At 38.6% G+C, this 14,791-nt stretch overlaps 1 protein-coding gene across 1 annotated transcript; it reads right to left on the reverse strand.

The window, feature by feature from the left end:
• On the reverse strand, positions 1 to 13,649 carry LOC145786916 (dihydrolipoyl dehydrogenase, mitochondrial-like). The gene is made up of 11 exons (XM_082598661.1): positions 13,460 to 13,649; positions 9,664 to 9,807; positions 5,545 to 5,683; positions 4,949 to 5,091; positions 3,625 to 3,723; positions 3,159 to 3,349; positions 2,881 to 2,979; positions 1,663 to 1,833; positions 1,147 to 1,397; positions 680 to 846; positions 1 to 270 (listed from the first exon to the last, which is right to left on the reverse strand). The coding sequence occupies exons 1-11, from the start codon at positions 13,487 to 13,489 to the stop codon at positions 202 to 204; spliced, it is 1,503 nt and encodes a 500-aa protein (XP_082454787.1). The 5' UTR covers positions 13,490 to 13,649; the 3' UTR covers positions 1 to 201.
• Positions 13,650 to 14,791: the final 1,142 nt, after the last annotated feature.

Raw genomic sequence — 14,791 nt, forward strand, 5'->3', positions numbered from 1 at the left:
GGAGCTTTGCCTACTGTGTATTTCAATAATAAATCTTTAAATAACAACGTATATTTTCAAAGAATTTGAAATATTCTTACAGAAACTGACGTAAGAAGCAGTGCAATCGTTTTCTGACACCATCACTTATGTTAATGATTCGTATAAAACTACGCAAGTCCCATACGGACGAGGGTCAGATGTCCATATATTCCGTTTTCTTTAAACGTTGTTGATTGGTTTTCCACAATACGCCATCAAATTCGCTTCCCGGAAAGCTTCAGACAATGTCTAAAAAACAACAAGCGGTCAACAATGTAAAAGTTAGGTCGGCTGAAGCCAATCCTGCCTCAGTGTTGGTTTATTTCTGACTAACAAAACAAAAAACAATCCATGCCAAGTATAGCAGAGGTCAAGAAAAGGGTGAAAGCGACAAAACGCGAACGTCATAACGTGCGTGAAACCAAAATAAGAGAATAATCGTTCGTCAACTTGGCAACACCTTCATCATGGAGTCTGCTTTGAGACTATAAGCTAAGATGAGGCTAAAAGGGTCGAACTGTGAAAAGACAATTTTTGAGAAAAAATGTAAGTAACATACTGTACAGTAAAACATTAAGGATAGCAAGAAATCTTTTAATAATATCAATTTACAACAAAACATTTTGTTAGTCACAATACATAAAAGAATGATACTTACGGGATGAGCATGGCATACTCTGGCAACGTCCTCAGCTGATGCTCCATACTCCATGGCGAGTACAGCCTCATTAATCATTTCTCCAGCTCCGGATCCCATGATATGAGCTCCGAGTATTTTATCGGTTTCTTTGTCGCTGACAATTTTTACGAAGCCGTCGACGTCGGCTGTAACGAAGAAACATTAAAATGTATTTTAACGCAGTTTTGAAATGTCTGGTTGAGTGGCAGGAAACAGAACAATTCTCGAAACATTGTCGTATGATTTACTTGGCCTATTGTTATACTGCATTATCAGTATGAAGAGATGGGCGGAAAAGGGATGTCCAAGAACACTGTTGAACAAGTTGTTTGATATTAAACTGCAAGAAAGTGCCATATGCAGGTGAACGGCGCAATCTCGCTAAAGCTGATGCAGTTGCCTTTCTTTGGTTAGCCTACAACAAAACTCAGACAAATCGAAATTACCGTTTGTCTTAGCCCTGCTGTTTGCACTAAAGGGAAATTTTCCAACTTTATATGCAATGTTATCTTTCTTCAAATCTTCTTCTGTCTTGCCCACCCATCCAACTTCTGGGTGGGTGTATATGACGGAAGGTACGCAATTATAATCGATATGCACAGGCGCTCCGGTTAATCCCTCCACACAAATGATTCCCTCATCTTCTGCTTTGTGAGCAAGCATCGGTCCTTTTATGACGTCACCAATTGCATAAACGCTGCAAAATGATGTAAGTATTTGAAGTGTAGACACACATATCATTAATACTGCTAGGTTCTATCTAAACGACATTTAAAATATGTGTGCTTTGGTTTTCGTCCAGCACTTAGCTGAAGTGAAATCTCAGTCTTTTTATAACAGGGATATAATGATTACAATATATCGTGGAACGTTTGCGTTTTGTCAATAGTACCATGTTAAGGTTATGTCATGTATTGTTTGCTTTTTCATGATCAAAACTAACAAGCTAAAAACTGAGTTACCTGGGGCAAGATGTTTGAAATCGTTCATTCACAGGGATGGTGCCTTTCGGTTCAAGCTCAACTCCAACGTTTTCAAGACCAAGGTTGTTTGTGAACGGGCGGCGGCCAATACAAACAAGCAGGACATCGCAGTCGAGTGTCTCTTCTTTGCCTCCTTTAGCCGCCTCAACACTAAAAATGAAAATATACTAAAAATCCTCCTCCAAATACTTAACTTGCTACTAGACATGTGGTTTCTAAAGTATAATTCGTAAAGGTTTAATAAATCGGTCGTGCAAAGACAATCTAGATCTACAAAAATAAGCTGCTACTGTATTGTAAATTTATCAATTAGGTTGTTGCTGTTGCCAACTTTGTCAAATTCAGCGCACGCACTTCTGGTTTAATCGAGTGAGTGTGGACTCTTCAGTTGTTGTTGTCGTATCCAGGCATACGCCTGGTGGTTGAAGATTTAGATTGAGTGGACGGGAGGGCAAGAAAGCCAATCTTCGTGACCACCTTCAGGCATGTCTTTAAATGTTTTGCCAAAGACACAGCCCCATGCTCTTGGACGGTGTCGAACCGGCGCCCTTTCGAGTGCCGTCTCAGGGCTCCCACCACTAGGCTATGCAGCCGGCAAGTGTAGACTCTTCAGTGATTTGATTGCAATAAAAACATTGTTTCATTGATCACCCTGGGTCAAAGAGTTGTCTATATCTTGTCTATGGCAGCCAGACATTAAAAAAATAACAGAATACAGAAATTGTTTATAGGCCTACAAGTTATTAATACCCTTGGTCACAAGATGTTCACAAAACTTTAATTTAAGTGGCACTCAAAAAAAAATTGAGACCACCGTACTACAAGACAACTTTACTTTCATATTGACATTGTTGATGAAAAAATTGAAGGTCCATCCTTTTACCATAGAACAACGAATTATATCGAAGTACACAACTACACAAAGTGGCTGCTGCTGAGCAAATAATCTTCGCTGTCGTGAAATGAATTGAGTTGTGATGAAAAGAGGCTTTGAGTAACCTCGGCATGCCTAGCTCGGAACTACAATATGACGCAAACGCGATCACACCAACAGCATAAGACGATTTGTTGTCTTGACGGGAGAAGTGACCGAATGGACCAACAAATGTCTTTAGGACCATTTATATCTGGTTACATGGTTTGTTGCACAGAAGTAATGGTGAGCAAAATCAACAAGTTTATTAATAATAAATTTACTTCACTGAAATTCCACTGCTTGTTTTTGAAGCGGACATAACTTTTGTGTTGAGCTTGAATTTCATGCCCTGCTTTGTCAAGGTACGTTGAAAACCTTTTCTGAAAAACAACAGTCAATTCAATGTTTTCTTCCACAGGAATCATTTTATTAAAGCGCGTCCCTTGGACGCAAGAAAAACGTAATATTTATACATGCTTATAATGGTGTTCCACGACGACACCATTTATTGCAATGGAAAATCTATAAGCGTCAATAAGAATATTTGAGTTTGACTCACGATACTTCCATGTCTATGCCCATGCCCCCAACGTGTCCCAGAAACTCAACAGCAGTCACCTCAGACCCCAATCGTGACCACACAGAACCCAACTCGACCCCGATCACCCCGGCGCCGATGATTATCATCTTCTTGGGTACAGATTTCAGGGATAAAGCACCGGTACTTGAAATAATGGTTTCTTCGTCAATCTGTGTTTAAGAAACATAAAATGTTTAATCTGAGAGGTCACAGAAAACACTAAAAATATTAAGAATCTTTTACATAGGGTTCACTTGATTGCAGTTTTGTAAGTCTATAACTTTTCAAACAAAATTAAAAAGTGAGTTTTAAAATGATAGTGGACTACCAATGTCATCTAACAATAAATAAAAACAAACTTAAACAGTTTTGGAATTCCATATCAGCAGTTTGCAAGAAATCGAGACATTTCAGCTTTAATTTTTAACATCAAAATGAGTTGTACCTCAATTCCTGGAAAGGGAGTCACCTCAGAACCAGTCGCAATCAAAATATATTTTGTGTTTATGACTTCCTGCGCACCGTCTGAACGTGTTGCAACAACCTTCAAAAAATGTTTAAAATAACAATAGCTGATGTATTTTAACTACGGCACAAAATTCAGTCATATTGACATATTGTGATACAGAACTCATCCTTACAAGCATAATGCATGTTCTTCCATAGCAGATATTTGTGATGATGTTATGCACACTTGGCATGAAGTAATGTTAATTATTGAAAAGAAAGCATGAGATGCAGGTTGTTATCACCAGCCCATTTTTAACAGCTTCTCCATCTTTAGTGGTGTTTCTGTAGCCCCAGCTCGAGCTGTGACTGTTGAAATCGCCGATAAACAAGTTAGGCGTGCCGCCACTTTGCACCATTAGATCGTTTGGTATAAAGGGTTCGTTTGGTCTATTAGACAGATGCTTATAGACAGATGTTACGTCTATTCTATTGAGGTGGAGAGTCAAGCATTCGGTGTTATTGCTATCATCAGACGAGATTGAGTTCACGCGTGATCCGGATCTTACATAGATAGCACTGTCATGTTTGCCATATGAGGGATTTTGTTAACAAGATCCATTCCAGGTATTCTTGGCCTGTGAAGCGTGACCACATCAGAAGAAGCGTGACCAGCAAAAAAGAAAGATATTGTCAGGACATCGATTTGAGACACCCACTATTATGGCCAAACTCCAGCACGCAGGCGATTGAAGTCATGAAAAAGTTTCCTTGCTTCGGTTGTCCCACTAGGACAAGACGAGGTTGCCGCCAATGTGCGGGTCCAACTGTAGAAGGAGGAGCTGGCAGCCGGGCTAACACCGGCCAATATGGAGATTTCTCCCACAAAATATCTTCCCCTCGGAAAGCGTGAACCCTGGAAGTACCGGTGACGCCTCAACCGCTTAAGAGCTGGTATTGGAAGATGTAAGATGTTGATGAGACAGTTACACTGGGGATATTCTTTGGGAAGCACAAGTCAACATACAAGCACTTGGTAAAAAATATCGAATGGTTCTCTAATGTTAAAGCCTTTCTAACGTGTGAAAGATTAAACTAGGATAACTCCATTTCAGGAATGGTTAATTGCATAAAAAAATGGTTCTTATACATTTCTCAAACAAACAAAAGAATTGAAAAAGATAGGCCCTGGACCTGGATTTCCAGGCATCTCGTGACCCTGTGGGTGGGGATCACAAACCCCAAGTTGAAAACCATTGCTTTATTGAGTTAAAAAAAAGTCAGATCATCTGAACTAAAGAGAGAAACATCACAAGGCATACTTGATTGGGAGATTGTATTGTTCCATGGCCGTCCACTCTTGTCACTTTGTTTGCTTTAAATAACCCAGCAATTCCAGATGTCAACCCACTTACAGCAGTTGTTTTTTGTTTCATCATGTTTTCCAAGTTAAGCGTGACTTGAGCTGCAATAATATATCACTATGGTAAAAATCAAAAGTATTAAAAATTTCTAAACGAAATAAAAACGAATAAACGTATACCTACTAGCGATACGATATTTAAATATTAGGCTAATGCACCATTTTGTAAAGACTCAGCAACGTCCATCTTTAGAAATTAGAATACAGACTTAGTAAAATTCAAAGACAGTATCATTCACAGACACACAAACAAGTCACCAGTCAAAGAATGTTTTAACCTTTTTGTGAGCATCTGTTAGGCTGACATTGAACAGAGCTAATAGTCTTCTTGGACACGAAGTCCATGAATGTACTGCGCACACAGCATGAGCAATGTCATCAATTCACATGAAGTTAAATCATTAGTTCTTATTACAGTATGCTCTGTAATCTATGTTTTTATAGTATTACATTACAGTAAGTCCTATGCTCTGATTAACACAAAATCTCCCATACCATCTATGCCTCTCATTGCAAAATCTTTGCCAGTTGCCATGTGATAGTAATGTGAGTTGTTTAACAAAGCTTTAGATGGAATACAGCCAACATTTAGACAAGTTCCACCTAATGTAGCTTCTTTTTCGACACAAACGGTCTGAAAAGAAAATACTGGGATGGTTAACTATGAACACTCAATACAAATACAAGTGACATTATCTTTGAGAAAGTACAAAAATGCAGAAATTTCCCAATTACATGTTTTTCCTAAAGAAATCTATCAATCAATCAATCAATCAATCGTTTATTTATCAAAAAACAAAACACAAAAGTGACATAAAACAACAATACATACAATGTTGAGGTTTTGTTATTGATAGGTATATTGTACAATATGTTCATGTACAATATACAACTAAATATGCCCTATTGTAAATTCTGTTTAAATAAGTGTTGTGCTTCATTATTGTAACATGAAACCTTAGGTGTTGCAGAACATTCATGTGTCAGTTTTGGCTGCAGATATTTTGGGCTCTGCTCAGTGTACCATCGAGCACTATTTGCAACTACTGCATTTTATCTCAGGAATATCTAAATACATCAGATGCAGTTATTAGTCTCTAAAACCCTTTATAGACTGTTTCAAGCTTGTTCAGGATCATTAGAAGGTTCTTATTCAAATAGCATTAGAAGGTTCTTATTCAAATAGCGTATCAAATAGAATTATAAATAAAATGAAATATTATGATTCTATTTGAATAAGAACCTCCTGATGATCCCTAACCAGGGTGAAACAGCCTGTAAGGATTTTAGAGACTAGACTAGCATTTGATATAATTCACTTTGCTTGGCATTGAGCACTTTTTGGTAGTGTTAACTGTTAATAGTATTTTTTGCCATACAAATATATAGTTGCAGACATAGGCGCCTAACTATTTTTTTGGCCGTGGGGGCGAAAGCGTGTTTCATAAGCAGCAACGTAAATTCAGGAAAGTGTCACGCAGATGGATGACGTAATTATGTCGTCACACTAGGATTGCTTTTATTGCCACACTCGGAGTTATCGCTACGTTCGACCTACCGTTAATTATAATAAACAAAACTCAAACAATCAACCAAAACACATGCTATGCGTCTACGTTGGCCAGCGGTTGATAGACTGCGACTCTTTGAGCTGAGCACAACATAAAGTTTAGCAACGAACTAGATTTATTAGCATGAAACAAGAGACGAAAAGGTTTACTAAAAGGTACTATACTGTAAATGGAATGAAAATACTAACTTGATCATACGCTTGAAAATATACCTGTTGAAAGCAAAACCATTCATGTTTACATCAATTCAACAGCACGTCAACTTGAATAAATTTAAAAGTTGCTGACACCGTAAACAGCCCTTGAAAAATAGTTACGGAGAGACGTTTGATTAAGTTTTCGACTTGACATTGCTCCCTTTTCACTACAATATCGCAACTTATCGCTGACCTGCTTTCAAGTTTCAATTTGCTGATGAAACAAAAGACGCGCAGATTCCCCGCCTTTGATCGGGTTTCTATGGCAACGGTCGTGCGTGCGCCATGCAGTTTGCGCGAGTCCGTTGTTGTGTTGATTATGCGGCGTGTGAGCAATGCGGTTTGTACCAGCCCTTGTTGCGTTGGTTAGTGGTTACCTCGGGCCGAGACTTCAAGTTCATTTTCACAGCGAGCGATTCACTGCCGCGACAATTCTCTGCAGAGGTTTCGACTTTCGAAAGCGACATCGAGTCTGTTTGCAAGCGCATTAAGCTAAACACACGCTGCGTCAACGTAGCAAATTATGTTGTTTTTGGGTGCATTCAACATCTGATGACATTGAATCGACGCAAAATAGTAGATTTTTGCTATGTCTCAAGCAGCAAAATCAGTCATTTTTACGTTGATTCAACGTCTGCAAAATGACAGATTTTTTTGTCTGGGGTGGGATTGTAGCATCGCTACTCGTTCTAGTGATTATTTATCGCGAAGCTGTTGCGGTTTGCATTTAAAAATGTTTTCCTGCTGCCGATCGCTAGTTCATCTATTGTTTTATGTATCAATGCAGCATAAAAAGTTGCTCCCACGCAGAAATATGCGTGGGGGCCTGGCCCCCACGCCCCCACGGGTTAGGCGCCTATGGTTGCAGACAGTGGCACACTGTTTCAGCCTAAAGGTCGCACTATATCGGAAGTGTACAGGAGCCAAATTCTGAAATTTGTGGCAAAAACAGAGTCTGATTTTTTGCCAGTTTTTAGCGTGACACAAATATTTATGCTGTACTTGGAGCAGTTGTAATTTTTATGTAATTCTATAGTTTTATTTTTCAAGCAGTCATTTTCTACATTTCAAAATATGCTTTTCACTTCATGATAGAGAATAGGGAAGGTATAAGGTATGGTATAAAAAAATCTGGACTGTGATTTATGGTTTGCAATTACATTAGGAGATTGGAGAAATGAAGTTTGGAGTCACTAATCCCAAAATATTGGACCAGGAATGTATTTGGAATGGATGTTGGAGGTTAAAGTGGATTTAGAGTCACAGACTTCAGAGTGGAGCAGTAGTGCAGAAAACCTGACACCACTGATGCCGACTTACGGGGTTATGAGGTGGCCACGCCACCCCATAACGGCTGTGGCGGGGTGGCAGCCACCCCGTTTAGGTTACATTACTTACTGCAAATAAATGTAATTTGAACGGACGTTTAAATCTTTTTTGATCATTGGTTTTCGCTTCAAGTCCACGTAAAGCAAGAGGTGAACCAATACAGTATTGTGAAGAAAATGATTGTTTTTGTCACAAGCATGATACTCGCGTAACATCAAGCAAGCTACGTGAAAATTACGCAACACGTGGCTACGAGTTTTTTTCCTTGTTGTTGTTGCGATCGTTTTATTTGTTATTTGTCATAAGTCATTGTTACATTTGTTAGGTTTACAATGGAATTTATTAATCAATAAAATACGATCTTTCCATTGCCTCCCTCGAAAATCTTTTTTGAAAATTTTTAAACTGCTAATAATATCGCTATGAATTATAATATCACAGCTATAAAATACTTGGAAATAAAATTATCTCGATGATTGATAGCTCCACCCCCTAAATGAATATCTATTTTCAAATTTCATTAGAAAAAATGCAATTTTCGAAACTTTTTGAGTTTTATTTAAAAAGTACACTTAGTAAAGTAGCAGTTTTAACGTTCTGCAAATTTACACGTTTACATGATTCTATTCGAGGAAAGCTACACCCCCTGTCAATTCCCAATAATAAAAGCAACCTTTTTCAATTACTCAAGATTTTGAATTATTTTTCGATTTCAAATAGAGTGTACTGTCATCTACTTCATGCTTTAATTTCTACTTTGTTATCTACTTCATGCAGTAATATTGCGTGTCAATGCGTGACAAACTGTGAGGCGGGAATTTATTGGTCTGACACAGAAGTTGCTTGTTACATCACAGAAAAAAATTACGAAAAGTCGTCCAGTAAAAGTTTTCGCCCACATTCCAGTTTTAATCAGCTTAAAGATGCCACCGAAAAAGCGTTCAAAATTGCAGCCCTCCATTGAGTCATTTTTTGTTGCGTCTACCGTCTAGTCAGGATTTCAGCCAGCATGAAAGTGTGCCACTGCCAAAAGGCGTTAGCACGATCAAGGAGGTGGAATAACCGAGCACGAGCAGGATAATCGCTGTTGAAGGGAGAAGCTATCAAAAATCGTGGGAGAGCGAATTCCCGTGGCTAGAATACGATAGATGCAAAGATAGAGCATTCTGTCAGTTCTGTCCAAATGTTAAGTGTCAGAGCAGCAACATAACAATAAAATTCACGACATACCTCCTGTGCTTTGTTTTCAGTTGCTTTGTAAATTATCGAGCTACAAATCTGGTGCGAAAAGACAATTGCATCTACGAAACACGCTTAGTAAAAATCAAACAAAAACATGCAGTTTGAAAGTTTTTAGGTTGCCATATTGTGTTATCCGCCACCCTGTGCAAAAAGAAAAGTCTGCGCCTATGCCTGACACCATACATCTCTGATCTATAATTACGTATTATGAAAGCACAAAACAAAACAGATAGCAATACGAGAATGAGATCATTGTTCTAAACTCATAAACATACTTTTAGACCAAGTTGAGCTGCTTTGATTGCAGCAACATATCCTCCAGGACCTGACCCAACTACCACCAAATCAGCTTCATGCGTAGCTGCAGTGGAGTAAAGGCATCCAAGAACTTGATTATTTCTGCAAACTTTTGCTGAATTCTGCAAAAAAAAGTCTATAATATAGATAAAATAGAAAGTTATGCACTTTTTCAACACATGATCATTGATCAGTATAATTGCATTACATTCAAAAGTTGGGAGCTGGTATACAAGTGTCCGACTGTCCAGCCCATCCAGTTCAAAAATACCATTATGTCATACATTGAAATCGATCAAAAATATAGGGTGAAACTACTTTACCTTTGCTTTACTGTTCATACACTTCACTCTATATATAAAGTTGATCGAATCCAATCTTTCAAGTATATTCGCATCATATCATTTACAGGGATTCTGGTTACCAATGCAGAGGTTCTAGGTTTTTTTTATTTAAATTGTTTATAATCCCCTGGGCCTGATGACACCAGAACCGCTGCTGGAATAACTAGCTAACTACGCTTCGATGACACAGAAGTAACCAAATAAGTCTCAAGAAATCTCTTTATTTGTGAGTTCGAATTGCAGAATTTGGATCACCAATTTTTGTATTGACGTATTTTTTCTAGAATGAATTTGACAAAATCATTGATTTGACGTCACAATGTAACGTTTTGCTAAAACAGATAAATTTGAAAACCATCAATCGCTATTGAACAGAATCACTGGCTGGGTTTTTTTTTCAGTCATTTATCAGTCATTGACCGATTTTTTAGCAAAATGTCCGAAAAAAATATAGTCAATTCGGTCAAAATGTCTGAAAAAATATATAGTCAATTCGGTCAAAATGTCCGAAAAAAAAACAACGTTTCTCAGCAAAACTTAATGTTGTAGCTAGTCAGGAAGTGCAAATGTTCAAACATTTTTCGCTAAATTTCATTTCAATTTGTTTTTCTTTGTCGGAATGCAAAAGAAACCATATTGTGGAATAAAATACAAAATTCTCTAAATAAACAGAAGGCGTCATTGGATTTACAGAAGGATTTTTTTGGATTACAGAAGGATTATCGTTGGATTTTCAAAAAAATGCCGAATAGGGAACCAACCGATAAAGACTGTAGCCAAATAGGGAACTAGCCCAATCGGACTAGCCGAATCGGGCTGTAGCCGAAAAGGGAAATAGCCGAATCGGACTAGCCCAATCGGACTAGCCGAATAGTAGCAGACCCTTAGTATCCTTAGACTATTCTTGGATATTTGATCAGAACCTACATTGAAAACCATGTCGCTTTTAACACAGGATTTGCATCTGACATAAATTAGTCACAACAGACAAAAGCGATCATACATATTGATACAATTATCTGATGCGTTTGATCAATTTGTTACAGAAAAAAGGTTTACCTTAAATGGACGTTATTGTTGGAAATTGTAGTAACTCTAACATACAGCTGCATGCACTCAAACAACGTTATTGACTGTCTAGTCACCAGAGGTGGGGCAGTAGCGCGCAAACTTTTTTGGTGAAAGTAGCGGCAGCAGCGCTACTTTTTAGTTGAAGTAGCGGCTGCAGTAGTGGCACTATTTTTTTTCAGTTGCACTCCCGCTACCCACTACTTTTTAACAAAGTGAAAAAAATACTTGTTTTTTTGACAACACGGCATGGTCAAGCAGCTATACAGTGTAATCGGTTTGGTTGCTAAGTTTCGGTCTATTGGGAATCTCGTTTTCTGGTGTGGAGCTGCGATCAAGGTATGAAATCGATAATGTTCATTTTAATCAACGTCAACTTCTTCGGTGAATATATCCGTGTGATGAAGCGTATCTGCCAGGCTTTAGACATTCTCCAGGGCGGATCCAAGGCATATTACGGAGTCCTGCTTCTAACCATTACAATTAGCACAAAGAAGTTGACCGAGATCAGTGATTTTGTGACCTGTGAGGAGTTGCGAGTGAAAGTCCTTAAAGGGGGTGAAGAAACGATTTCACAAGTGTTTCAACGACATGAAATGCGTTATGGCATTATGTCTTCATCCCTCCATCAAGACGTCGTTGCTACAATTTCTGCACTACATTTCCACGGATGATGCTGACGCACTGCGAGAAAAAGTCAAGACAGATGTAATTCGACTGTTAAAGGAGACATCAAGCCAGGTTGATACCGAGAAGAGTGACACCAACACCAGTCACGACTCCGAGGATGAATTTTTTGATGTGTTGGCGCCATCCCGTGAAACGTCAGTGCAGAAGGAAACAGCTATTGTGGATGCCTTTTGTTCAAACAGGAGCAAGTCATTGAGCTTTTTGAATACCGAGTTAAAACATCTGTTCATTAAATACAACACCCCCATTCCTTCCAGTGCTGCGATGGAGAAACTTTTCTCTGTTGAAAATGATGTGCTTAAGGCCTTAAGCCAAAGCGGACAGGACTTAGGCTAGTGACTCTCATTTTGAAATGCTCGTGTTTTTGAAAGATGCGTAACAATGAATTTCCCTTAGAATGTGTTTTCTATAACGACGTTAAAATGACAGTGTAAACGAATGATAACATTCGTTTTCAAGGTCATTTTTGCGTCACTAGGGATTTGAAGAGTGTTTCCTAGTGTCATTTTATACAAAAGTAGCGAAGCTACTTTGGTTGAAGTAGCGGTAGCGTGCTACTTTTATAAATTGGTAGCGGGTAGCGGTAGCGTGCGCTATTTTGGTCCAAGTAGCGGTAGCGCGCTACTTTAAAAGTAGCGGGTGCCCACCTCTGCTAGTCACACATTGTGCAGACATTTACATCATTTGGAAACACAACCAATATACACTTTTTACAACTTGCAGTTAATTTTTTACGTAATTATAACCATTGCCCAATATCTACATATAATTCTATATGTCGTGAAACTGAATACTATTATTTAGGCTTACACCATACAATGTAAGAGGATGCAACCTAGTTCGTACCCTGAACAGTTCGTACCCTGAAAAAATCGTTCGTACCCTCAGTTCGTACCCGAGAAAACATTAAAAAAAGCGGAAGTTGCTGATCGCAGTTTCCGCAAACATTTTTTAATTTTTCCCCTGAAAAGATCGAGAGAAAGATAGCACAAAGTCGCTGATCGCAGTTTCCGTTAACCCTAACGCTAACCCTCGCTCATCGCAGTTTCCGCAAACATTTTTCCGCAGTTTCCACTAACCCTAACCATAGACTAATCTATGCTCTAAACCTAACTTTCGCTGATCGCAGTTTTCGCAAACATTTTTCCGTAGTTTCCGCTTACCCTTACCCTAACTCTAAGTCCCTAACCATAGAGTAATCTATGCTCTAACCCTAACCCTCGCTGATCGCAGTTTCCGCAAACATTTTTCCGCAATTTCTGCTAACTGCAGTTTCCGCTAACCTTTACCCTACCCATAGAGTAATCTATGCTCTAACCCTAACCCTTGCTGATCGCAGTTTCCACAAACATTTTTTTGTAGTTTCGCAGTTTCCGCTAACTGCAGTTCCCGGTAACCTTTACCCTAACCATAGAGTAATCTATGCTCTAACCCTAACCCTCGCTGATTCCGCAAATATTTTTCCGCAGTTTCATTTTTCCGCAGTTTCCGCTAACCCTCGAGTTTGTTTCGGAAGCTCGAATCAGCGAGTTCGGCTTTGTGCTATTAAACTGCGATCAGCGACTTTGGCTTTTTTTAATTTTTTCTCTCGATATTTTCAGGGTACGAACTAGGTTGCACCCAATGTAAGATACGGTAGGTAGGCTTAGTCAATTAGTCATAAGTTATTTACCCCCAATAGGCTTGTTCCTATTCTAAGCATTCTTCAAATTTGATCTTCACCCAGCTAAAAACGGCTTCTTACTCCTCGACTTTCGAAAACAAAGAAAATACTTCTCTTGGAGTTAGACTACAACAAACCTTGACCTTAAATGACCTCATGAGTGAGAAAGCGTTGCTTCTTGCTTAGGCTACAGTAGTACGTGATTAGTCATTAGTACGTCAATTAAAAATAAATATCTAGTAGTAGGTTCCAATGAATAAACATATTTCTAACTTCACTCAACAAAAATGATAAAATATAAAAGTTTAATTCATCAAGAACTTTGGAAAATGCATCGACCTTTGCTGTACCCAATGAGTCAGAGAACAGAGATTAACAACCAGTGATGCCAAGTTACTTTTTTAAAACAAGCAAGTGCATTTAAAAAAAATTCTAAAACAGATAAATCAACTCAGTTCAGTTCAGTTGTTTTTTATTTCTGACTATCATATTAATACAATACACGTCAACATAGCAAAGGTTGAGTAAAAGGTAGAAGCGACAAAACGCGAATGTTAAAACGCGTACGTTCCAACTCACAAACAAGTCTAATAATTTGTAACCAATATCAATTAATATCAAGCACACAGTTTAACAGTTCTTGCCGTCCATACATAACGTTTATTTCAATAATAGTACATATTTAAACCAGTCTATATGAAATAATTATCTCTAAAAGAAAGGACGAAATATTAGCCCAAAAGCAAGCAACCCGCAAACTCACAAAACAAAACGCAAACTCGAACAAAACCAAGCCCAAGTTTTCGGGAAAATCACAAGATTGGCAACACTTCTTACAACTCGGTTTCATTCACAGTAGTGATGCAAGCCGCGCCGCGCCGCGCCGCGTACGCGGCCGCTTTTGACTTTTTCGCCGCGTGCCGCGCCGCGCCGCGTGGAAGGTTGAAATGACAAAGCCGTGCCGCGCCGCTTGCCGCGTAAACTTTCAAGAAATTAATTTTTCGTAAACGTAAACTTTCAAGAAATTAAACTTTCGTAAACGTAAACTTTCAACTTTTCAAGAATCAGCTATGAAACTTCAAATTTAAATTGGAAACACGGATCAGTTATTTTTCCCTTCGGAAACCCTAAGATGGAAAGCTATGCAAATGCAAATTGCAAATGGCTTGCAGTTGACAGGGTTTTAGGGCTTGCTTGTCAGGGAAGCTGTACGAATGTTTTTGGTTAGTAGCCTAGCTGATAAGCTCAGTTACCAGGCTATAGGCCTAGCGCAACTACCGCATTATTTACTATATCAGTTAGCCCAGTGAGTTCAGGCTATAAGTTTTACTCTTGTGTGTG

Source organism: Aplidium turbinatum, chromosome 2, assembly GCF_918807975.1.
Source record: "Aplidium turbinatum chromosome 2, kaAplTurb1.1, whole genome shotgun sequence".
Classification (NCBI taxonomy): domain Eukaryota; kingdom Metazoa; phylum Chordata; class Ascidiacea; order Aplousobranchia; family Polyclinidae; genus Aplidium; species Aplidium turbinatum.

Bases quoted from the DNA above. Each gene is read 5' to 3' on its own strand.
- LOC145786916 (XM_082598661.1), bottom strand. From the start codon at position 13,489: ATGCTTAGAATAGGAACAAGCCTATTGGGG. The intron at 1,834-2,880 runs GTAAATTTATTA...TTTCATTTTTAG, and splicing joins AGCAGTGGAATTTCAGTGAA to TGTTGAGGCGGCTAAAGGAG. The intron at 847-1,146 runs GTAATTTCGATT...TCTTCGTTACAG, and splicing joins CAGCAGGGCTAAGACAAACG to CCGACGTCGACGGCTTCGTA.